This window comes from Hoplias malabaricus, chromosome 10 (assembly GCF_029633855.1).
Source record: "Hoplias malabaricus isolate fHopMal1 chromosome 10, fHopMal1.hap1, whole genome shotgun sequence".
NCBI classification, from domain to species: domain Eukaryota; kingdom Metazoa; phylum Chordata; class Actinopteri; order Characiformes; family Erythrinidae; genus Hoplias; species Hoplias malabaricus.
Window position 1 is genome coordinate 28,910,506 of NC_089809.1, and position 26,858 is coordinate 28,937,363.

General features: G+C 39.3%; 2 protein-coding genes across 2 annotated transcripts in view; both read left to right on the forward strand.

Moving 5' to 3' along the window:
- Positions 1-2,680: 2,680 nt before the first annotated feature.
- On the forward strand, positions 2,681-11,937 carry serinc2l (serine incorporator 2, like). Its single transcript, XM_066683346.1, has 10 exons — positions 2,681-2,831; positions 3,883-4,044; positions 4,161-4,348; positions 4,491-4,570; positions 5,551-5,688; positions 5,782-5,951; positions 6,387-6,477; positions 7,943-8,096; positions 9,750-9,962; positions 10,159-11,937. Exons 1-10 carry the CDS (start codon positions 2,793-2,795, stop codon positions 10,295-10,297), a joined length of 1,374 nt encoding a protein of 457 aa, XP_066539443.1. The 5' UTR covers positions 2,681-2,792; the 3' UTR covers positions 10,298-11,937.
- Positions 11,938-21,977: 10,040 nt separating this feature from the next.
- LOC136708188 (transcription factor HIVEP3) overlaps positions 21,978-26,858 on the forward strand; it is a 60,019-nt gene continuing 55,138 nt past the window's right edge. Inside the window, exon 1 of the mRNA XM_066682539.1 lies at positions 21,978-22,243. The gene's annotated coding sequence lies outside the window, so the exon portion shown is untranslated. The remainder of the gene's footprint in view (positions 22,244-26,858) is intronic.

A 26,858-nucleotide genomic window follows, 5' to 3' on the forward strand; every position in this document is an offset into this window, starting at 1 on the left:
GTGCATTGGAAATAATTGTCCTGGTACTCTGATATTTCTCCTCATAAAAAGCGTAGGGATTTCACATGGATTTTCACAAGTTTTACTATAGATTTCATAGTGATAATAAATAGATAGTTCATAGAGTTTGTAAAAGTAATATAACCTCAAAATACAGCACAAATAGATGTGGTGAACAGGCAACTTTTTATGTCATGAGTAAAAAAAACCTTCTGTAGACAAAGGCCTAAAAACATATCTTTCAGTGATGTGTGGCAGTAAGTTCTGTGATGGAAACAGAAAGAAGGTTGGTACAGAACAGTGTTGTACAGAGGAAGGCCAGAGCGCTTCTCTGTTGCCAAGTAGCCACTTGTATCGTTTTACAGTATCTCTGTCTCTGCTGGCTGAGTAATAACAATGACTCTAGTTTTTAGGTTCAGCAGGCCATTCTTATTTGCTTTAAGCATAATGACTGTGTTTCGAGTCGTCCTGGGAATAAATACACACCGACGTATTACAAGCCGACACAACTCAGTGGGGTTAAGAGGCTTTTGAGCATTTCTACACGTTTCCTGTTGCTAAAGAAAGGAGACAATTAAACACTGCTTCTAACGCCATTTGTTTATAAAATCAGTGAAAACCCCACAGTATGAAATAAACAGACAGTAAGCTTAACTTACCGGAGATAATTATACAAAGACGATACGTGACATCTACAGCATGGACCCGTTCATGATGCACTAGGTGCAGTTGGACCACCTGGCACCAGCCTCAATGCCTGATAGCATGTCTCCCTCTCGCTCCTAGTCGTGCAATGAGAGAGGGAGCGAGAGAGCGAGAGCGGTCAAGAAGGACGATACCAACGTGGTGCCTGTAGGGGGGGACGGTGTACCACAAAATCGTTTCAGAGATGCCTTTCGTGAATCTGTGCTGAACGGTTGTCCAGAAGGATTATTTACAGGGCACTGTAAATCAGTCACATCACTTGAATTGGTATTAGGCCTTCCCAGCCCTCTGATAGCTAAAATTATTTGTATATCATAAATCATTTGGCGTTATAGGGTTGTATTGACTGATCCAGGGCCATACATATTTCTGCTTGTTAATAACAAATAAAAATAGTCCACAATTTAATGTTTGCCAAATCCACCTGTTACCTAAGACTCCTCCAGACACAAGATGCTACAGAGCATGGGGAGTAAATGCTACAAACCTGGCAACATGAAATCACCAAACGTAGCAGATTTTTTACTTTGTATCAAATGAACATATCTCAGATGTTACTAAACCATTTCTGTTTAATAGATGGACGTTCAGGCTTCATAAACATACATCAAAAAGTATATTATTTGAATGAGTAGTATATTTTTTATCAGATCAGATTAGTGGAAAATGTTGTGAATTCAGTGAATGTTTAGCAAAAAACTCTGGTTTTGTAATTTGCATTTCTAACACAAACATTGGCACAAGTCAAATTAGGCTGCAGTTAAAATGAAGTGCTCACAAACTGCTGGACTTAGCTATTTAAAAGAAAACATACCCCCTAGATGCCCACTGAAACAATGAGTCCTTCAAGAAAGAAACCCAGAAATCATTTTGGCAAAAGCTGTTGTTCTCAGTCAAACCATATAAAGTCCAAGCTGGGCTAAGAAGCTACTGTTAGTGAAGTTTTTATATTATGGTACAACTCCAGCAAAAGTACAGTTTCTTTCTTCAGGCTGTTGCACTTTTTATTTTCAATGTGGCATTTTTTGTTATTTGATATTAAAATTTGTAACTTGTGCATTTTCTTGCATCAATATATTCACTGTAAAAAAATCCATAGAATTATAATCAGCAGCTGGTTGCCAGAAATATACTAAATGTATATTCAAACTTTTTAAACGTTTACAGTCATTTACTCTCATGGTTTTACAGTGTATCGCCAAAAAATTGGAAAACACTGAATAGAGTAATTTTTTACACACACACACACACACAGAGAGAGAGAGAGAGAGAGAGAGAGAGAGAGAGAGAGAGAGAGAGAATATGCGTTTAATAGTTAGAAACTATTAAAAATGTCAATCGATTTATTAATTGGGGGGACTGGCCCCACAGTGACCCTGAAATGGATAAATGAATTCATGATTTTTTTTTTTCAAAATCAAGCAGAGGAAAGCATTGGAATTGCCTTGTAGTTTCAGTTTTAACCCAAATAATGTCACATTATTCTGAGAATAAAGATTCTGAGAATAAAGTCCGAATTCTGAGAATAATCGTGGAATAATCTTTTTTTTCTCAGAATTATTTCGAGATTTTTCTCAGAATTATTCCGAGATTATTATCTGAATTCTGACATTATTCTCGGAATCTTATTTATTTATTTATTTATTTAAATGCCGTGGCCCTAAAACTCCGTCGTAGTTGGCTGCTATTTGGGAAAGCTGGTGTAGATATATATGTTGATATATCCCTAGAATATTATTTTTCATTAAAGGTTTTCATTGAATTAATTTTTTCGTTAAATTATAGTGGTCTATGTCTTTTTATTGTTTTTGACAATAATTCATTTTTTTCCACAATATTAAGCAAATTTGTAATATTCCCCTCCACTTGATTTTGGGGAAAAGCTATTCATTAAAGTAGCAATCCACGTGACCGTGAGAGAGTGGTCTGTGTGTCCGTGTTGTAGTCGCTGCTCGAGGACTTTTATTTTGTGAATTTCAGAGCAGTAATTCTATGACAGCTCGTCTCTCTCGGCCCTTCGCTTGGTTCGCGTCGTGGTTTCTGGCCGAAGACTGATTCCTCTGCGGCGGATTAACATTTGAGGAACTATGGGGGCTTGTATGGCCTTATGTTCACTTGCGAGTTGTGTAAGTGTTGTGTTACTCTTCATTTACTACAGCATACACACAACAGCTCTATGGCCTGTTGCCGTTAACAGCTCAGTCTGTAGAAATGTAACGTTAGCGGTCTAATATCGTCCAGGTAGACTAACGTTAGCTCAAGAGTTTAGTACGCTGTGGCAGTCTAACGGTAAACGTCGTTAATTACTGTAATTACGTTTGATAACAGGACGTGTTTTTATTCATACCCCGCTAATACTATTTCCGAGTTGTGCTATTTAAAGGGAATTGTTTTCTACCTGTGTCATTTTGACAGGATATTCTGATAATATCAGCGGTTTACCCGCTTTCGTCTTGTCTGGCCTGGTCTTTCTATTTATTTATTTATTTATTTTATGTTTTTTAACATGTCCTTGTAAATGTATCGTTAGCTTTATGGCACCTTCACATTCTTGGAGATTGATCTCTTTTTCAAGTTTAGTTGATGCCTATCTTTAAGATGGTTGTAATATTTTTAAAGTTTAAAACCAACTCAGTGGAGGACAGAAAAGGAATTACTTCTGATACCGTTAAATACTGAATATTATTCGTTGTATGGTGTAGATTTGTAGGTGTAGTGGCAAATGTCAGAACTGGAGATGATTCAACAACTCGTGAGTTATAATGGAGTAAACGGAGCCATTGTAATGAGACACTCCTCTTGTAATCCATTGCTATCCTTATGGAAGAAGGTCCCCCTCGTCACGCAACCTGTTCATGTAAATACGGATCAAAAAAACAATGATGGTTCTTGTTTACATTCCAACCCCAACCTGAGTCATTCACAGGTCCAAAGTGATTGCAGGTATATTTGTTCTCCCTGCTGTTCACGTTAAACTAGGTTAATAATTAAACCATTAACTGTTGGAGGAAGCTGGTATGTTTTATTTCAGTGTTTTGTATGGGATGGGGGCGGGGTGTCAAAGGGTGCCTATAAGAAATGATCCATTCATTCTTGGCCTTGGTTTAACCAGTCTGTCTCTCTCACTCTCTTTGCCTTTTCCCTCTTTCTCTGTTTGCCTGACACTCCTTCCTCTAGGCCTCATGTTTATGTGGCTCAGCTCCATGTCTTCTGTGTGGTTGCTGTCCGTCATCCAACAACTCAACAGTCACACGGCTGATCTTCTCCTTCTTCCTGTTGCTGGGAACACTTGTGTCTATTATTATGATCCTACCTGGCATGGAGACTCAGCTTCGCAAGGTAGGATTGCTACCACTCCATCTGTGCTCCTTGTGTGATGTGGTAGTAGATATTAGTACATAAAGAGGCTTACTTTTTTATTTATTTATTTATTTTAAAAACTGCATTTCTTTTAGATTCCTGGATTCTGTCAAGGTGGAAGCACAATACCCGGCATAGAGAACCATGTGAACTGTGATGTGATTGTGGGCTACAAATCAGTGTATCGCATGTGCTTTGCCATGGCGTGTTTCTTCTTTCTCTTTTTTGTTATAATGATTCGTGTAAGGAACAGCAAAGACCCTCGCGCTGCCATTCAGAATGGGTACGGTTTAATTTCTGGCTTTCTTCGTAGTTCATAAATAGCATGTTTTGCTGGGCCTCTATCCAGAATTCTTTTGCAAGAATATGTTCATCCCTAATTCTTGAAGTCTAATGATCTCATTATTTTGATTTTATATCTGCAGGTTCTGGTTCTTTAAATTTCTGATCCTCGTTGGTATTACGGTCGGAGCCTTCTTCATCCCAGATGGAACATTTCATAATGGTACATGTACATGTTAGAATGTGTTGTGCTGTAGAATTATTATTATTTTGTTGTTTTTTTTTTAATGAAAGAGGCTTGTACAGCACAGAATATTTCACAGAAGATGAAAATACATTAAAGAGGAAAGCAACAACAGAAACCTACCTCAGTACTTGTTAAATGATATTTTAAATCTTATTGTTTGGGAAGTTTGAATCCTGATGTGCCAAATGACTTTATTTGGCTTATGTGGTGGGCAATGTGTTGACATGCTGTATCATGCAGTCATTGCATGTTGTCACATTTTAAAGCATGTATGCTGGACCAAGTTGAAAATGATGTGGGGTGCAACAATTTTCTTCTTTGTATACTAACAAAAAAATAGAGGAAAATGGCCATGAATGGTTCACCAGACAAGAATGATGGGCTGTGAATATAGTCCCTGTCATGGAAATGGAATTTTAGGAACAAGTGTGGTGAGAAAATAGAAGTGAATCTCTGGGTAATTGAATGTTCCTGCTCCCAGTTGTTAGGCTGTTACAGGCTGTTTTTTATATGGCGCTTTTAGAGATGTTGAATAATGCAGAAATATGGTATTTGAAAATAGGAAATGATGTTATTGTTGTGGCCTATTGTATTAGCAACATGAAACAAGAACTATTTAACCGACTCATCAAATTGCCCACGATGAGGGAAATTAAAAAGTTTCATCCTGACATACAGAGCAAAACTGTTTATCCCAAAGTATTATGCTATGTTGAATGCCAGTTTTCTAATATAATTTGTAGTTTTGAAGGTACTGGGTTTCACGAGGTCACTATTAACATGTGGTCATGTCATTTCCTAAATTAGAGAGATTGATTAGGAATAAAGCACTGCATAAATTGAGTATTCTGACACAGCAGGGGAAACTTATGTACTGAACCTATTAGCTCATTAGTCACTGTTTTTAATAGCAGTTATTCTGTATTTGTTTGTTTTTCTTCCTTTTGCTTATACAGTTTGGTTCTACTTTGGTATTGTGGGCTCCTTCATGTTCATCCTGATCCAGCTGATCCTGCTGATTGACTTTGCTCATTCCTGGAATGAGGTGTGGGTGAGAAATGCTGAGGAAGGCAACAGTAAATGCTGGTTCTTTGGTAAGGAAACCTCCATTAGGCTACATGTAAAACTACACCTCAAACAGGGTGTGTCCTGCTTAAGAAGTAACTTAAAGCTTCTGGTGTGTTTAGGTCTCCTCTTCTTCACTATCCTGCACTATGCCCTGGCTTTTGCTGCCGTGGTGCTCTTCTACCTGTATTACACAATGCCTGATGGCTGCACTGAACACAAGGTCTTTATCAGTTTAAACCTCATCTTCTGTGTCATCATCTCAATTGTATCCATCCTGCCCAAAGTACAGGTATGTGGTATTTCATCAATTTGTTACATTGCACTCCACACAGAGGTAGATTCAGGCATTGATCTGCATTTGGTTCTATGAAATAATGAACAAGCTTCATTCATTCCATGCAGATGTCAGCGTATACACAGCATTAATGGCAAGTTTTGGGTGCACAATTTTTGCAAATAGTGCCTCAAGCATCAGCTGTTTTATAATCTTGATACCTTCTAATTTAGACAACCACCACTAAGAATCAGAAAGGATATTCCGTTATCCTGTGCAACAATGTGGACAAATGTGAAGATTTGCTCATAGGAGCTCAAAATAACCAGATAACATGCAGGTTTTCTTGGGTCATACTAATTACTATGAGCCTCAATTTAAAACAGGATTAAACTGATTAACACTGCTGCTTGAGATGTACATCTCAAAATTCCTTTTTGTGCCACGCAGGATGCCTCTCCTCAGTCTGGTCTGCTCCAGTCCTCTCTCATCACTTTATACACCATGTATGTCACATGGTCTGCTATGACAAACAATCCCAGTAAGTCATACACACAACTCTAACCCTAGTTTTACATTTTACACCTTTAGTCTTATGTTTATTTTACAGTTATTCATATTTTCTTTTATCATCTTCAGGTGTATGCTTTTATTGGTGAGTTTTATGCACTGGAATAGATATTTTATCAACCTCAGTAGTTTTCTTTTATTAGAGTTTAGCCGGACATTTAAAATGAGACAAAGAACAAGTTTTTTGCTTTAAGTGATTGGGTCAATAAAATGTAACTAGCAGGAGCATATGACAGGGTGGGTGTCCTTCTGCTTTTGTTGTAAATGCACTGGCATCATTGATATGGGCATGGGATAAGGATTTTTCAAATTCAAATACCTATGCACAAAAATGTATACATATGAAAACATTTTTAAATAATATATTTTTTTAGCTTTGAGAACATGATTGGATAGCTGCTTGGTCAGGAATCCCCATATCAGTGCATCCCAAATGTTTAATTAAAACTGTATTGTGTGGCCTGTCTCACTCTCAGAGCAGACTGATGCCCCTTTCCCCACATGCACGGTAACCCAGAAATGTTTCAGAGTTTACCCAGAGGAGCTGTATGTGTGAATGTGATCACTTGTAACATTCGTTGTGGGCATTACCGGACTTTATCTGGTTTCTCTTGCACACGCTGCAGAGACGCAACACCTAAAGCATGTGTTTCATTTCCCGCTGAGAGAGCTCTGCTGACACACAAAATCTCCCACTGTGAGCTGCATGTGTGAAAGACCACCCTGGGACATCTCCAGACCGGATACCCCAGAGCTTCTCTAGAAATTCTCCAGAGTTCATGTGCGAAAGAGGCATCAGCTTCAGCTGAAATATTTTTTGACAGTCCACATGATGCACATAGTCCAACCTTATAAAGGAATTTGTCTTTGTCTCGATGTTAAGTCATTCATGGTTGTTTAGTCAATCTGTTTAAGTGTTTGTTTTCAGTTTATGTAGCTTGTCAGTCAGTAGGCTTTTGTATATAAATTTTCCTATTAGCTAAAAGAACATTAAAGCTATTACATTTATAAGACATTTACATTTTGGAGACAGTTAAAAAAGCATTTATTAGTGTCCCCTAGTACGTCACAGTTTTGCTGAGTTGACACATTTATATACAACATTGTAGTAAGACATATTTAGAAAAGATTAAGGAAGTAGCCATTTTTAAGAAAACGTTTTTTTTAAACAATTGTAGCCCACTATTTGTTATAAATGATATTAATTAACTGTATATATAAAGGTCCTGTATTTGTTGTTAAAAAGTATATAAAATCAAAATGAAGTCAACTTTTATTGCATTACTAATAATGTTGTTGTTGTTGTTGTTATAATAATAATAATAATAATAATAATAATATGTGTCATTATCTTTTGTAAGTTTGTAGAATAGTTGAGTGTAAACATTGTTCGTTGTGTGTGAAATCACTAATTTGTTTCCATGATGCCCAATCAGATCGGGAGTGTAACCCCAGCCTGCTCAGCCTCGTGTCCAACGTCAGTAGCAGTTCACAGCCCACCCCCACCAGTGCCCCGGGAATGGTGCAGTGGTGGGATGCCCAAGGCATCGTGGGATTGATCATTTTCCTCTTTTGTACTCTTTATGCCAGGTACAACAAGCATATCACATATGAAATTCCAGGTTATTGTTATCAGACATTCCAAATTTTAGACCACGTTTATCCACTGACATAGAAACTTGGATCTTTATTGCCACTCTAACATATATAAGGCTTCTGAATGCTGCACTGGTTAAAATGTCGTCTGTAAAACATAGTTGTTTGTGGCTAAGACTGACTCTAATCTTAGACAGGAGCTGTCTATATTTATTTTGGGATTTCAATTCACTTTCCCCTTTACAGAGTGATGCATTTATGCGTGTGTGCAAAGGCTTAGTGTTTTAACGTGTCCCTTAAGATATTCTGAGACGCGGTTGCTGGATGAAAGCAGACCTTACTTAGTGCAGCTTTGATAGATTAAGCTGATGGTGCTGTAGTGAGATGAGATGTGATTGTTTTAACAGAGATTCTAATAGAGATTGTTGTAACACACACTTAAATTAAACGTCCTTGTCAGCTACAAGATTAAAACCACTGATAGGTGATTTCAATAATATTTGATATCTTATTACAGCGGCACCTGTCACGGGGTGGTATATATTAGGTAGCAATTGAAGTCAGTTCTTGAAGTTGATGCTGGAAATATGGTTGTCGTAAGGACCTGAGTGACTTTGTCAAGTTTCAAATTGTGATCATCATATTGCTTCGATGGGCGGCACGGTGGTGCAGCAGGTAGTGTTGCACTCACACAGCTCCAGGGACCTGGAGGTTGTGGGTTCGATTCCCGCTCCGGGTGACTGTCTGTGAGGAGTGTGGTGTGTTCTCCCTGTGTCCGCGTGGGTTTCCTTCGGGTGCTCTGGTTTCCTCCCACAGTCCAAAAACACACATTGCAGGTAGATTCAAAAGTGTCCGTAGGTGTGAGTGTGTGAGTGAATGTGTGAGTGTGTGTGTTGCCCTGTGAAGGACTGGTACCCCCTCCAGGGTGTATTCCTGCATTGTGCCCAATGATTCCAGGTAGGTTCTGGACCCACCGCGACCCTGAACTTAATAAGCGGTTACAGAAAATGAATGAATGAATGAATACTGCTTTGATCAGACATCTCCAAAACTACAGGGGCATTCCAAGTATGCAGTTACTACATATCAAATGTGATCCAACACAGGATAACCGGTGAACATGTATACGGTCTTGGGTGTTCAAGTCTCACTGAGGCACGAGGGAAGCCAAAGCTAGTCCATCTGGTCCAATCACACAAAACAGCTACTGTATCACAGATTGCTGTGAAAGTTAATGCTGGCCATGATAGAAAGTTAATGTGTCCTCCCCTCGTGCATGTGTGAGGATTAGGCTCCCATGACCCATCTGCTTCACTGGGTGTCCTTCCTGGGACCACCTCTGATAGAGATCAACCACTGCACACTGGCTTTGAACACAACAATATGACAATATGATCAGAGTTTGAACCTTGGCAAAGTCACTTGAATCCTAAACTTGGCCTTTTTCCTGCATACAACATAAAATTTCAAAGCTGACTCTTTACTTATTGCCTAATAAATCCCACCCCTAGACAAGTGTCATTGAAACGGATCTGTTCCAATCCAATCCAATGATCAGCTAATTTGAAACCTGCCTCCCTTTATTCTACTTTAAATATGTAAAGGTTTGAGTGTGGGGCCAATTAACTGTCTGTTCTCTATGTACAGTATCCGCTCATCCAGTAACGCTCAGGTGAACCGGCTGATGCAAACAGAGGAGGGGCAGGAATCAGCAAAAGTGGAGAGCAGTGTAGGTGATGATGGTATTCGGAGGGTGGTGGATAATGAGGAGGATGGTGTCACCTACAGTTATTCTTTCTTTCATTTCCACCTCTTGCTGGCCTCGCTCTACATTATGATGACCCTTACCAACTGGTACAAGTGAGTGTGACTTTGCCTCACTGTAATTTTTGTGTTTTTTGGTTGAGCACATATGTATTATATGATATCATAATGAGTAAGATAGGAATTTTGATGAGTATATTGGTTAGGGTAAGTTTATCTCTTTCTCCAGATTACAGAAGCAGATTTGGCAGTTCCAGTGTCAGTATTCCTTACTTGTATTCTCTTTTTCCAGGCCTGACATTACCACCCAGGCCATGGCGAGCAGCATGCCTGCGGTGTGGGTAAAAATCTGTTCCAGCTGGCTGGGTCTGGCACTGTATCTCTGGACCCTCATAGCCCCAGTCATCCTCACCAACAGGGATTTCAGCTGAGCCAGCATATGTAGGCCTTTATGTGAGGTGGAATGTTATTTACTTTTTATCTTGATGTTGTGTAGCTGTACCCACTAACATGTAACAAGAAGGATAATTCATATCATATAAGATGAATGAGTGATGCATTTAGCTCGCTCACATGACGTTCATATATTTGTGACATAAAAATGTGTCCTTGGGTGCCTTTTTCTTTTCCTTTTTTTTTTTCTTTCTCCTCTTCCGTCCTCCCCCCGCCCTGTGACTCGGTACCGATTGTGCATGTATTTCTCTACTGGTGCAACTTTATGCTTACACACATGATTCTTTTAAAATCACATCTTGTATTCTTAAAAATACAACACTAAACAAACCTAATACTGTCTACTTTTGAAACAACAGGTAAAGCTGCACAAGAGGCCATATGCTTAGTGGTCTAGCCACGAATTCATTAATATGAATATGCATGTTACTGCTGCTACTAACCGTCTCTACCTGGAATTAATGCACATTACAGGAACCTCTCTTCAGTTTGGGGGTCGAATTTCAATATTTCAGTCTTCAAGCACTTTGTCCTTAAGCATTTCATGACAGGAGTCTGTCACACACATCTACACTGGTGTATTAAAGTGTTTGCCACTGGGGCAACTTTCTCCTAGTACAGACCCTCACTAGAGCCTCATAGTGGCAGTGTCCCTGAGAGATAAGCCTAATGTGACACACCCTACTCTACTGCAACACACTGCTCTCTGCTCTCAGTCACAGCTGTAACACTCTCCGTAATATACTTGGTGGTGCTCTTTTAATCTGTCAGAGGTGTTTGTGCGGTGGTGCGTTAGTAGATTAAAGATAATCAAATTATCAAAAACATGCTTTACAGTGTAGTGTAATGACTACGTAACATTTCACTGCTGGATAGGATGTGATTATAGTGAATTAGAGTAGAGCTAGTGGCTTGGTACTGCTTTTGAAGTTTTGTTATTGTTCAAAATTTTCATATTTCTTAATTTTTAAACATTGACTTTTGTTAATTTGTGATTTGTTTCTAAAACTCTTTTTGTACATTGTTTCCTGCAAGCACACGGATTCCTGTAAGAGATGAAAATGCTGTAAATGTTATAGATTTTGAATGTCCTTTTGTTTTCCTGTAATGAATATGTATTAATTTGGATGGAGCATCATATGCATTGGGTTTACCTCTATAGCATTCTATACTCTAGAGTATTTTGCTGCAAGTATTGTGAATAGTCAAAAGCCTGTATTGAGAAATTTGTTCTTGTGGTGACATTGGAAGACTTTGTAATCTGATAATCAATGAGATTGTAATGTTAGTAATGAAGCATGTAGATGTATCTGGCATTCCAGCCCCAAGGAAGTAAATAACAGGAGCATGATGGTACATTTTTAATATTTTATTAGCCACAACTTGTCAAATGTTCCCAAGTGTTGATGCACTTAAAGTGCCTTTGTTGTTAACCTGGCTTTTCAACAGCTTCCAGGCCAGGACCTGAAGTCAGAAGTGCCTTCCTCATTTTTATACCATTCGTGATTAAACAATACTGCTGTTGCACAATGTTTCTGCACCCAAATATCATTTTTTAAGTATCATTTAAATCTATATACATTTGTACCTATGATTTTATTTAAATAAACCAGTCTACAGCAGATCCATATGCTTCCGTCTACATTTCTCTTGAGCCAGATTCTTTAAGATTTGCCAACTTCTGATACTGAGTTCTCTAGAGTGACATAGGTCTGTTTAGTACATTGTGAGGAGTTGTAGTGACCAGATCTAGTCATTAAACACCAGTATCTGACTCCATTAATCTGGCTGAATACAGTTTCTCTCAGCAATGATCTAAGTCTGGTATAAAGTCTTTCCAGAGTTCTACAAATGAAGGATACACTCCCTGTTAAAGGAGTTTATTTGGAAGGATGAGATTTATAATTGTCATGTGTCCACTAGGTGGAACTGATGTGCAGCTGATGATATCTCTGATATGAAATCAGTGAAGCAGGCCAATAAATAAATTTGTAGTGTAGTAATATGAAATAATTGTCACTCTCCCGTAAAATACATGCATCTCCAAAATAGCAGCTTTACAGGAGAAGGAAAAATTATCTAAAGTTTCAATGAAAGGTCCATGTAAAATAATTTAATTCCAAGTCATTTTGGAGCATTTATATTGGACCATTCATGAAATATTCAAATGACACCAAACTAAAAACTGACAATAATTCAGATGCAGGATTTTAATCAGACATCAATGATATGTATTTTTCAACGCTCTGAAGTGATTACTTGTATTAGTAATTTATTACACTGACACTAATAGTTACCAAAAAAAAAAAGATTAGTTGGCAATGAATTGCTTGCAGGTATGTTGCTGGTTTAGCTGGTCGTTCTGCAGGATCATGCTGGTTGATCAGAATGCCAGCATCTAAAACACAGCATATATACTGGCTTTGCTGGTAGCAGGACTGCTTTTTTGTGCAGTTGGCTTGTCTTTGTGTTTCTTTATACTCAGAACTTGAGATTACTATTGACTGTCACTACACCATTATTTTCCTACTTCTAAGTAAATATGTTTGTGTTTAAGCTACAGCATGGTTTTAGGCCTCTTTTTGTATCTGTCTTTATGCTTCAGGCCTCACTAATCATAAGACCATTTTTCATTTACAAGCAATTACAGCACTAGCCATTCTTAGCCGTCTGACACAATGTACTGCTAAAATGAGTTGTCCATTGCCAAGTGAGCTAAGAAAATCACAGGCATGGACGTTTGAAAGATTGTTCCATTTCAAAGGAACAATGCAAAATATAAACATGTTTGGTAAATTCCACAAACTTGTGGAGTTGTTTTGGGCGGCTGGAACACAAGGAGGGTATTGAGCACTGTGCACTTTCACCTGGCACCCCACCAGTGCACCGTGTGTGTGTGTGTACTACTTAATGGGTATCATACGTAGACACAGTTGAGAGGATTGTTTCTTAGGGTATGACAAAGTAAAACACTATCCACAAGTTTGTAGGCTTCACTTATAATTTATGTTTATGTACACTGTGGACATGTTCAGTTCATGGTCATTGCTGGTCATTCTCAACAGAAAAGCATGGCGTATAATGGCCTTCTCTGGAGCAGCTGCAAATGTGATTGTTAACAATGCTGAATGCCAAACATGCTGAAGACATGTAAAGGCCCCTGGCACTGAGGGTCTGAAGCAGTGAGGTCAGTACCTTTATGATGAGCTGCAATAAGGGTTTTGATTGAAATCCTTTCATCCGACACCAGTACCTGACCCTGAATGTGGCCTAATTTCAGCAAATCCTCACAGAAATGTATTTTAAAACCTTCCCTGAAGGTTAGAAGTTGTTACTGCAGCAAATGGTGACAAACTACCTATTAATAAGTTTAACTTATAAAAACATTTTGGATGAGCAGTTGTCAACACACTATGAAATATATATAGTGTAGTTTATAAACTACACTGCTTTACATGTAATTTCACAGTATTACCTTCCAAGGGCTAGAGTTTCCTTTTGGGGGGCACTGAACAATGTCCTGGTCCTACAACATTTGATTTAGCATATAAACACAATGGGTTAAAATGGTCTGGACTGTAGTTAGGACCATAAACAAAAGGTAGTTTATCATGTAGTGAGCTTCTTATGCTCGACTACTTTGGTCAAGTGGTATGTGCCCCATAGACATGAGCCCTGTTGTTATTTACCCTCTATAGTAGTGCAATTAAACGGTTATGGGACAATAATAATAATAATAATGGCCTAAAGTTGATTGAAATTTCCCTTAGTCCCCTTTGTGCATAGCACTCTTAAAACCCATTTCAGGATACATTTAACTATGTGCTTGATTTATCATCAAAGGATGTTAATGGCTATTGGACATTACTTCATCTGCGATTATGAAGATAAAAAGCAGATAATGTTTCATAAACAATGGATGTATGGAAGCTGCGGAAGTAGTGATGCATGGTTGTTGTAATTTGTAAAACCTAATGAGCAGTAGGCAGTAGAACTCCACATTCTACTTTCTCCCAGACAGTACAGTGTTGAATTGGCAGTATTACCGGAGAGCAACATTTGGAATAGTCTTTGGCCTCTTTTTTTCCAGCGAGTCAGTTTCGTTACTAGCGGCAGAAACCTCTAGTTTCCCCACTTTGTCTGGTTTTGGCATACTGGAACATGGTCTAGTGTAGGTCAGACGTTTCCAGAAGTATAAACTCATTACCACAAGAAAACAAAGCTAGATGAAGAGGATAATGCACACTCCAGGACCTTCCTCTGGAAATTGTACTCTTCAGCTGAGTCTTTGGTTCTGGCTGGGTCTGAAGCTGTTTGCTCTCCTCTAAGCTAGACAAAAAAGGAATATTCAACAACTTGGCAGTTCACTGGGAAGTCCTGCTGACTGACTGAGTTTATTTTGTTTTCTAAAGGCTATAAAGATTAGACTGAGCACCTGGCAAACTTCCCAAACGTCGGTGTTCTTTCGAAAGTCCTGTTAACAGTAACCTATGCATCATGTTTGTCTTAAGAAATGCTAAAAATGTAAAAAAAACATTCTCACTCCTCCATTTGGCCACTTCCAAACTTTATGTACTCTTACAGACTCAAATTATATGTGAAACATATGGTTACACAAGGTAAAAGAAAATTAAAATAACACCATATTGTTAAAGAAAATTCCTAGTTTACATTACTCTGCTTGCAAAAATAGCCTCGTCTTGCCCCTTTTTTTTAAGCTCACTCATTCATTTACATCACAATCCTTGCTTTTCTCTCTAGGCTATATGCCTTCTTTTACTTTCAGTGTCTCCATCTTATCCACTGCTCTCTCTCTTACTTTTATTATATTTACAAATTAAACATTAATATTATGATCTAGTTCTCAGACGACCCTCACTCATATTTAGTTACTGCCGGACCCACAGCTTAGTCAGGACTCATCCCTGTCACACATGCTACCAAGCTGATAGGGTAAAGACTAGCGCAAGCTTCCTCTGAGTCATGTGAAGGCAGTCAACAAATTCTTTTTGAACTGCTGCTAGCACAATGTCATGGGACAGCTAAACACACCTAGAGGACAGTGCTAACAGCCCATTTTTGTTATATTAACCAACAGACCCCCTATGTTGGCCACCACTGTGCTAAGTAAAGTAGGAGTAGGAGACCCACGCTACACAACAAGAGAATAAGAAGCTAGTTGTGCTCTCTTGGCTATTAACACAATGTTGCTCTCAGGAGGCTGAATGAATATTATCAGTACCATCATTACAATATGTCAGAAGATCAAACAAGTGAATAAATCAAATCCGGTGTAGTACCACTCTAACCACTACCACCAAGCCTAGTTTAGTGGCCTCTTCTTAATAACAGCTGAAATAGCATATTCTTTAATAATGATAATTACATTTTTGCTAATAGACTTGCAGTTATTACTTAACAGATGCATTTCTGTTACATTTTGTTGCAATATTTTGCGATTGGCTGATGTACTGGTCCTGTTAGCAAGGGGACAGATCTTTCTGTTGTGAAAACAGCCAATGGGAGAAAAAGAAATATGTCATCATTACAGTTTTCAATTTTATCAGTGGGAATGAAAAAAATCAAGCTGGAGAACAAAGCATAAAACTTAAGATTAATGTTCTTGGTATAGACTTTCCTTTGCACTGTGTAATTCAGTCTGTTCCTAATCCAAAGTTGGCAAACACACTCAGTGAACCTGCCATGGTGGGTTTTCATAGAAAATATTCAGCTGTGTTTGGGACTGTAGTGGATGCACAAATGCTGCTCTAATTGTGAAATGACTGAGCGTGCCTGTCAGAGGTGTAATTGCATTCTAAGTGTAAGACCCAGGCACATTGGATTACACTGCTGTATGGAGCACTACTAATTGTGTTTGGACACTGCTGGTACATGTGCACTAAGAACATTTACCCAACACTAGCACCCCATTAGACTCCCTGGGACCTCTAGCCTGGCGTCAGAGCGCTGGAGGAGTTGATGCCTGCCACTATTGACCTGTCAGTATTAAACTGTATCAATCTGACTACACGTTGAAGGCTAACAGCAGTCAGCAATGTGTGGTAGAAAGTATGTATTACTCACTACAACACACAGAATTAATCAGTACTCTTAGGAACCTATTAAATAACATTCATAAATAGAAACATGAAACCGCTCCAAAGTGTTTCATTTCATTCCTTTCTACTGAGTTTACCAGATGTGGCCGCACAAAAGAACATCTGTGTCCATTATGAATTCACCTTAAAGTAACTGTATTCCGTCAGTCTTTTCTAGAAAATATATGTTTATGGATCTATATTCTTCAAATCAATATGAACATTTCCAGCAATGAATTCCAGATGTGAATTAAACACAAATGCAGAAGATGTAAGGACATGTTGTTTTTCTGACGATAGCTATATTTATCTCATTTGAGAACCTTTGAATACAATGCCATTAATCTCTGAAGGCCGTTTATAGGTCCTCATTCTAAGACCTACTCAGTAATTACATGGAAAACAGGCTGTTGTCTTTATTGTGTCTTAAAACACATATATATTTAAATGATCGAAATAGCAATTTAAATTAAAACACTCCTTTTAACTTCAACTGGAACATATGACGCTAAACTGCTCTAAATGCTTTACATGCTTTGGTTTTCATGACATCACAGAATCAATGACCTCATAATATATTGATTTTGCCAGGGAGTGTCCATGGGCCATATGCACTGGGGAGTGAGTGGCAGGTTTTAAAACAAAACATGTACAACATCAGAATCCTGGATTTCAAACGAGAAACGAGGAAATATTATGGCTAAAAATGACTTTAATGCTTGATGCCTCAGATTCCTTTAAATAATAGACATTATGAAAAAAATCACTTTTTGAATGCATTACCACATGAATTTGAGTATCTGAAGCAAACAGTTAAATAAAAGAACCCAGTCATGACAAAGTAAGTCAGTTTGTGTTGTGTCATGTAGATAGCAGGCTCTTTAGAGTCCTCGTCAATCACAATCACAGTTCTGGACTCGTGTTTCTCCAATTATAGTGCTTATAGACCCATATTAATATGGAAGTGCAAATATGTGGTTAAAAGGAGCAAAACAAACAGAGCACGCACAGAGAAATGTGTACTAAATGTGGCGAAAATGCGAATGAAAAAAAACAGAACAAAGCAGAAATGATTAAAAACCAGTGTCTGCTCCTAGAAAAGAAAAGTCCTGTTTTTTGATCTTTGTGGTATTTAACCAAAGCAAATTACCAAATCCTTGTGGTATTTTGACCATGTCACAGATGTTTAATTACGACCACAGGGAACTGTGTTAATCTGTGGAAAAAGATGTATAATATGTGCCTTTTAAGATGCATATGTGCAACAATTTATTTTATTTGTCAGATGTTATTGTTCTTTGGACCTCTGCATCACCATTGACTGTGTTATAGTCAAAGCAGCCTGCCCCATTCTCTCTCTCTCTCTCTCTCTCTCTCTCTCTCTCTCTCTCTCTCTCTCTATCCTTCAGCGCGCATGTGCAGCAGGCCTCTGAGGGGAGACTAACATAGTTATATAACACTCACCGTGCCGGTCGTCTGCTGGAAGAGAAGCATGCAGGCAGCCCTGTTACATAAGCCTGCTAGGATCATATTGTCACTGTGTGGAGCACTTACCCTGTAGTGTTCCTGCTGCTGCTCTGTCTGTCTCTCTCTCTACCTCTCTCTTCCTCTTACTCTCTTTCTCTCTGTATCCCCCTCATTTTTCTATCTCTCTCTGTGCATCTCTCTGTCTCTGAGCCGTGACACTTCCCCCTCTGAGAACAAAGATTATCCACGGCACATACGAATGCAGAAGCGCAAAGCCAGTGCTCTTCCAGAAGGAGCAAACTGTACAAAGACGTTCTGTGTTTTCTACTGAAGCTGCACACACACATTTCGGGAAGAAGTTGGGAATGAGCATAAACCCATCCGAGCAGCTATTAAAAACAATGACCCTTCTTTCTCCCCCCACAATAGTCCGAGCCCCCCACTTCCTCACAGCTTCCCCCTCCACATGGCGTCCTGTGTGAGTCAGCGGCTGCCATGACGATAGACCGGCTGCCCCCTCATTCTCAGCGGGGACTCTGAGCAGTGGTGGCATCTAATGACAAGACCAGAGCCCAGAGAGCCATGACTCATCACCTGAGTGCCAGGTGAACTTTACAGCACACTGCAGGATTGCTCTAAGGCCATCACCTCTTCCTCCTTCTCCTCCCCTTGCACCGGATGATGGAACACTTTATCGTCCATCTGACGTTACCTTTAAATTTGCACATCAGTATATTAGAGTTGCAAATAGAGCTCTTAAAGTCTAGAGAATGTATATAAACCTCCACACTTGTTTGCCACACCTGTATGTGATTGTTGGTGGTCTGCCCTCATTCACACGGTTCTAGAAGGTTCTCCTTGAATTACACAGATATAGATGTCTTCAGAAGTGTTCTCCTTCCATCCACACACTTCCACTATCTGCTTCTAGCCAAACTTTTGTAGAGTGTTCTTTCTGACTGATGCTTTACATGAGTGCTCTTCTTCTTTCACTTTCACAGAACATTTCTTCCTCTCAGACCCTTAGAATCTTCTCAAACATTCACAGTGCTCTAGAATGTTCCCTTTCACTCAGTGTTCTGGGTTTTTGCATTCACTTCACTGTTCTAGAATGTATTTTCTGCATTGACACTCTTCTAGAGCACTCATTATTCTTCTCTTTCTCTCTCACATTGTTCTATTCCCATTCATATTGTTGTTGTCCTCAAACAAATTCTAGTGTAAATGGAAGAGAATGTTCAAGCACATTGTGAATGAAAAATAACTTTCTAGAAGAATATGAATAAAAAAGAAATATTCTAGAACAGTGTGAATAAAGAGCATTACTTGAAGAGTTTCAACGCTGGAAACACCTTCACTTCACTGTTCTGGAATGTGTTTTCTACATTGACATTCTTCTACAATGCTCCTTATTCACACTTTTCTAGATCCTTCTATTTTATTCACATTAATCTAGAACATTCTTTTTCATTCAAAATATTCTCGAATCTTCTCCCAATTTACAGTTGAATTTGATTGAAACATTCCCACTTTTCTATAATGTTGTTCTACATTGTCCTAGGATCTTGAATGTTTTATTTTTATTTATTTTAATTTACTACATTACCCCGTCATCTGAGCAAATTTCATGGTGAATGGACCAATAGAAGTTGTCGAAACTTTCATTCATTCATTATCTGTAACCGTTTATCCAGTTCAGGGTCGCGGTGGGTCCAGAGCCTACCTGGAATCATTGGGCGCAAGGCCAATGATACACCCTGGAGGGGGCGCCAGTCCTTCACAGGGCAACACACACACACACATTCACTCACACACTCAGACCTATGGACACTTTTGAGTCACCAATCCACCTACCAACGTATGTTTTTAGATTGTGGGAGGAAACCGGAGCACCCAGAGGAAACCCACACAGACACAGGGAGAACACGCCAAGTCCTCACAGACAGTCACCCGGAGCGGGAATCGAACCCACAACCTCCAGGCCCCTGGAGCTGTGTGACTGTGACACTACCTGCTGTCGCCCCGTTGTTGAAACTTACTTGGAATTAAATATTTTTACACTGACCTCCACTGAATGTTCAGAAGGTTTTTTTCCTTCTACTGTGACATTACTGTTTTTGGAGATAAACATTGTGCATTGGACAGCAGCAATATGCTCCTCAATCCATACACTTCAGAAATGTTAAATTAGCCACGGAATGAGTAGATTCTGAAAGACTGTCCATAACTTATTCATGAACGAAAGCTGTCAGTATAACACATTGATGCATTTTACAGCTCGACTGCTTTCCCTCATCCTCTGAAAATGACATTTGTCTGAACAGATATAAAAATAGAATACTGTCCAATATTGTATGTAAATGGCATGTCAAATATAAAAGATATTGGCTTGTCTTATCCACTAACTTTCAGTGGCCTTGCCTACTCCTGGATTAAGGTGGCCATGATATCAGCGATGATCCCACAAATTAGTTATGATTGGTGATTTACTCATGTTCTTTATCTTAAACACTAACTTAAACAGGTTGGAGGTTTGTAATAGATTATATATAATATGGAATGGAGTGTATGGAGTGTGATGGACCCAGGCTGAGGAGACAAAGACAGACAGGCAGAGAGAGAGAGAGAGAGAGAGAGAGAGAGAGAGAGAGAGAGAGAGAGAGAGAGAAGCGTTCAGACAGACAAACAGTCAGAGACAGGGAGAGGGGAAACAGACCCCTGCCTGTACAGTGCTGCCAAAGTAAACCAACAGCCTCAGTGCTGTGTAATTTGAGAGGAGAAGAGGAAAATCAGATCTCGTAAAAATCAGTAGACACCTAACCAGTTGGCCCAGCAGAACTGGCTTGGTGTTAGAGTTTTGATGGAGTGTAATTAATCCTGTGCTTCCCTGGGCTACAAAGGACTGTCTGAAGTTAAACTAGCATTTCTAGCACTACAGTAATACAAAATGACATTATTATATATTGCCGTATATATTTCTGTTTACTATATTTTATAGCACTCTGCAGTACATCAGAAAAGAAGAGAGCACTAATAACATCAGTGCTGCACTGTTAAGGCCTGTCAGTGTGCAGGGCTAGAGATCACTGAAAAAAGCAACTTAATCATTATACAGTGATCTTAACTTTGGTAACAATATGTCTCCCTAAGCTTATCATGATGATTTGCCAGAACAAGAAATCTTAAAATCCAATAGGTTCTTGCCAAATACTGCTCTATATGTTTGTCTAAATCAGTGAGAACAAATGCCATGCTTGGTACAACTATTTTATCTGAGAAATAATACAAAAGTTGGGAACAATGAGAATTATACTCCACTTGGAATGTTCCTTCAAAGATAAGTTATGGGTTTATTGCGTAGTGGACACTTCACTATGTACTCTCACCCAAATTACTTACTAATGAGTGGGCCATAGGAAAGAGTTAACTGAAACTAAGTCCTAAGGCCTCCTCTCAAGAATCCCGGGACAGTTGTTTTGGTCCGCTTCCGAGTGCAGATGCAGTATTCACACCTGCCCAAACAAACCGCACTAAGGGTGAAAACGAACTAGATTGGTACCAGGTGTAAAAATGCCCTTAGAAACACCTACAGCATCCTGTTTAATTTTAGACCGTTTTAATCATTGTAACATTGTTAAAATGAACTATGGTGCACAATCCCAATGCATTCATTATAAAGGGAATATTAAGAGAACATGGGCCCAGACATGCATAGCTACTACTTCGTCGCTAGGCTATCCAAAAGCTCCCGGAACTATTCCCCTGCACTCCCAGAAGTGGCGTGTTTTCCGCCTGCTTCCGCTCAGCAGGAATTTTCAGGACAGTATTTTTCAAATTCTACAAATCTGGAATTTTGGGAATGTTCCATGACGTCATCTGACAGCAGCCTCTAGCGAGAGTGGTCTTACAGAAAGAAGGGGGAGAAACAAAGGTACTTTTTCAGCCAATGTGAGCGACCGGTCAGCCAGTGCCTTATGAATATTAATGAGGATTAGCATGTGAGAGCGTCCCAGTGGCTGGACCGTGGAGGGGGCGGTGCCCTGGGGCGTCTCGTGCAGGGCGGTGCGGCGCGAACTTGTTTGCGTTGGGTTTCAGACTGCTGCCGCTGCTGTAACGTTAGTAGTTGTAGTTTAGTTGTAGTTGTTGTTATTGTTGTAGCTGTAGCTGTTGTCGTGGTCGTCAGCTGAATGTGGGATTGCGGCTTCAGTGTGAAGGGAAGTCCGGCCTCGGAGAGAAACGGAGAGAGTGAGAGAGAGCGCCTAGAAAAGCGGCGGAGGACACGGAGCTGCTGCGGGATGCGGAGCGTACTCCACTCCGCCGCCGAGTGAAGGAGCCTCCACGCGCGGACAGCTGTGTCAGGTACCGCAGCATAGAGACTAATAGCCGCTCTGACACTCACTCACACTCCCGGGTCGGCTCGGCTCGGCTCGGCTCGTATAACGGACACATGGATACGTTTTTAAGAGTGGAAGCGCCGAGAGGAAAGCCGCTGAATATTTTGTGGGAAGAGAGGCGAAGGATTGTGTACAGTCGAACAAAACATTAGCTCAAGTCCATTATCGGGCAGATAGAGAGGCACGTAACATAACGTCTGAATTAAAGAGACGCCAGGAGAAAATCCAGACGGTGTCAGTACTTTTTATATAGTCTTTCTAGCCCGTGTGGATATAAAGCAGGACTTCCTGTAACCGTGTTAACGTTTTCACGGCAGAGTGTGATTGAACCGTTTGTGCCCAATCCCTAAAATAAGACAGGTCACTGTAGAAAATGGAGTACTATTGCAGGAAGGTAGCTGGCGTTTAGTTTCAGTTGGACAGATAACCCTAACACTACATCTCAGCACAGCGCGTTTTACACGAAGCTGGGGTCTTTGTTGATGTAACTTGACAGTTAGAGGGTGGTGAGTTTGATGAGCTGAGGAGCGTTTTCAGACGCAGATAAGAGGTGAAATGACCCTCTTCTACTGTCATAAAGGTCTTAGGTGTTTAACACGTCCTCATGCGAGTATTCTGTAAAGTTGTATGGCGGTCATACACTGACACTGTTGTTTTTAAAGGGCACATCTCATGTTGTTTCACCTGGCGTTTACTTATACCGCTTGTGTCATGGGTAATTTTCGTTTGACCGTTACCAAGCTCTCTTTAAAGAGGCTGCTATCATTACTGTGGCTTTAAGTCTAGAGAAGTAAAAGGACCGTTAATTAGCTAGTGATAAGTAAAAAGGGCAGGCACAATAAGCTAATGCTTCATGTTATATCTTTTCGGTTTGTGTGTGTGGTTTTTTACTGTCATGTCTATTAATTTAATAGTTGTTATTATTTTTGTTGTTTTCTTTTTAGGTTCTATATATTACTAATACTACTACTAGGTCTGATACATGCAAATGATTTCGGTTCTGACTGGATTCCCTGTGTTGGATTCCCTGATTCATTCAGAACACAAAAGTCCAGACTTAGTTTTAATTTATGAAACATACTGACTGAGGAATGAATGGCATTTTATTAAAAACAATGTCATGTTATTTGAATAAAGATAAGGAGAAGTAGTTGAGATACATGTCATTACAAGACAAATGGACCAAAGTAATGACCACCCTGTTATTTTATTTTTTTTTACTTACATAGTGTATTCACAGTAGTCCACATCACTGTCACTTACTGCAACTAATAAAGCTGCCGTCTAATTTAGACTAAGTCTATTATCTCTGATACTTAAATGTAGTCCAACTCAGGGGTAACCTGCCCTTCACCACTGAAGATGACTCTTGATTCACCTGATTGAATAGAAGGCTTAAGTGCCCTGTTCCATGGTTAAAGTCAATTGATTATTTTGGTAATGTAAGCTTTCAGAGCACCTTTTGCTGAACCTCAGCCAGGTGCATTTGAGTTTGCTTGACCTTTACACAGTTTGCCCACCACCATCTCCTGCTGAGCGTCTTCATGCCTGCCAGAGGCAAACAGTGTAGGGAAGTGAAGACACCGTAATATAATTATTTTTCCTTTTGAAAAGGGAGAGCTCACTCTTTTCCAGGCATTATTACTAGGCTCTTGAAGCCACTTGTGGTGCCATAGAGTTCAGGGGCAGGAGGGGTTAAGGATTTCTTCAGAAACATAATCCCAAAAATATGCCATCATTCATTCTAGACACCCTTTGGTAAAGACTTTATATCATTTTAAAGATGTATATTGCAACATAAGTTCGTGTAGGGAATGTTACATCAGTCAGATGTTACAGGAACTGATGACTTAAAAAAGAAATCAGCTGCCTTCTTTTTCCCAGTAACAGACTTCCTGATTTTTCATAGCCTATTTCTTATCGTTCCACCAGTATAACGGGCATGTTTAAACGAAACTCAGTTTGTAGCTGGCTCCTTCAATTCTTTTTTGAGGGGGGTGCTAGGGTAAGGATTGGAGGCTTAGTGCTTACTGTACTTTTTTGGAATGTCATCTAGCTTTAATTTTTCTGAAAACATTACAACACCTAAAAGCCTTGTTGTGTTAATAATCAATCATGGTTCATGTGTTTCAGATCACTATGTAGTAATGCATTTTTTATTATTATTATTTTTTAGGGGACTAGATTTGCTCTTGTTTGGCTTACTCTTACCTGCCAGAATAAAAAAATAAATAAATAAGAGTCAAAAACTTTTACCATCATATTTCTGGATACCACTCAGGTCACTAAGGTCAATGGCTGTAAGCTTACAGTAAGTATCCAGGAATGTTTAAAGATCACTGTTTGCCTTATTAACCAGGACATGGCAGCACCTGCAGTGCTCTTTACTCATCATATTTATGTGTTACAGACTAAACAGTGTACTCCCTGTCTCTCTGGCTGAAATGTGAAAATTCCCATATGTGAACTCTGGGCATGCATAGTAGAGCTTTCAAATGTAAGTTACTTTTGGAAGTAGCCATGAATGTTTATATTGTTTATGTTTTCTCTCTGGCTGTAAATTCAGATGGGGTCATCACATGTTGCCGTAAGCATAATACTTTTGATAATAGTGGATTTAGTTAAGCAATGGAGAGGCAGTGTTGAAGTGAAGACCAATTATTCATTCATTTTTATAGTATGTACACCAACCAGTCATAACTTTATAATCATCTCATTGTTTCTACACTCACTGGCCATTTACTCAACTCCACTGACAATACAGGAGCTCTTTGTTGCTCTACTGTTAAAGAATGTAGTCCACCTGTTGCTGTGCATACTTTGCCTGCCAACTTTCACCCTGTTGTTCAATGGTCAGGACCCCCACAGGTATTATATGACTGGTGGATCATTCTCTGCTTCAGTGACTTGACGTGATGGTAGTGGTGGTTGTGTTAGTGGTGTGTGTTGTCCTGGTATGAGTGGATCAGGCACAGCAGGGCTACTAGAGGTTTTTTTAAAGCTCTCAGTGTCACTGATGGACTGAGAATAATAAACCAACAAAAATATCCAGCTAACAGGGTCCTGGGGGCAGGATCCTGTGTCCACTGATGAAGGACTAGAGGACGAGTAGCACAAAATGTGCAGCAACAGAAGATCTACTATCTCTCACTTAATGTGTAAAAGGTGGACAATAAGGTCTCACTGCTGCACCGGGAATGATCCAGCGGCCATATAATACCTGCTTTGTGTTGGTCCTTAGCATTGAAGAACAGGATGAACGTTGGCAGACAAAGTAAACATAGAAAGCGATGGACTACACTCTAAGTGTGAATGAAAGAAGTGTATGGTCAGAATGGACAATGAATGTAGAAACAAGGAGGTTATCATAATGTTATGGCTGATTGGCGTATTAGGGCTAAAAGATTAGTTGTTTTTAAAACCAATTCACAGTTTAAAAGAGTGCAATTTTTAAATAACAAAAGCTGCAACAAATTCAAGCCGGTCAGAGGCAACCCACTAGTGCTGTGTACGTGACAATAGCCACAACTGAATAACAGTCTGGCGCTCTGCATTCAGCATTCAAATTATGTTTTCAAGTTATGAATACAGGCCTGGATTTTAATATTTAGAAAATAATTTCAGATTAACTAGCAGTTGCAATTTAAAATGTTTTTTAAAATCACATTTAAATATTTTCAGCCCTTTTATATATTTCTGTTTAATGTATGAACGCTGTTTGCTTTGTACATTAGGCCTACACTAACAAAACCCCCAAAAAACAATAATATAACCCTGTCTTTTTTTAATCCACTATCCTCATCTCACTTTACATTAATAATCCTGTGAAATTACAGCTTCTAATGTATAATTTTCCCCAAGGCAGGTATAAATGTATGAAATACAGTACATAAAAGCACAATACAACTTTTAACACAGAGATATTGTGTGCAAGTATTTGTTTAGCGACAAAGGTCAGCAGCGTGTTCAGTTTCCACAGCATTCCTTTTGCCTATTAATCTCCAAGTCATCACCTCATTATATGGCAACATTATTGCTACAGGCACTGTATTTACAGTTGGCAGAGGATGGATGAGTAAGGTCAGCACTGAGCATCAGGTGGAGTCTGTGGAATCACACACTCTCAGATTTTGGTTTTTATTTTTTCTGTTACTGTGATGGTACCCTCGGTGGTGCATATCCAGTACCTTCAGTTAGAGAAAATAATTGTGCTATATTAAATATAAAATTTTATGTTATGTTGTTTTCACACACACTCCTTTCATCTCCAGGACTTATATTATTATTTTATTTTGCACAGTTCTATTATGAAAGCTTACAAAAATTCACCTCTCCTGCCAGAGAATGTAATGTACCATTAGGGAACCTGACTGGACTTTAAAACCACTGTTGTACAGTTAAAGGAATATTTACACTGTTTGGAACTTAAGTGACAATAATGTACCTGTACAATACTTTTTTCCTGACAGTGCAACATACTGAATAAAGCTGACTTCACTCAGCAGCCTACAGTCAGCAGTCTCACCTGCATTTACTTGTCCTCATCTCTTGTTTCCATGTCTAGATGTGATACATGGATA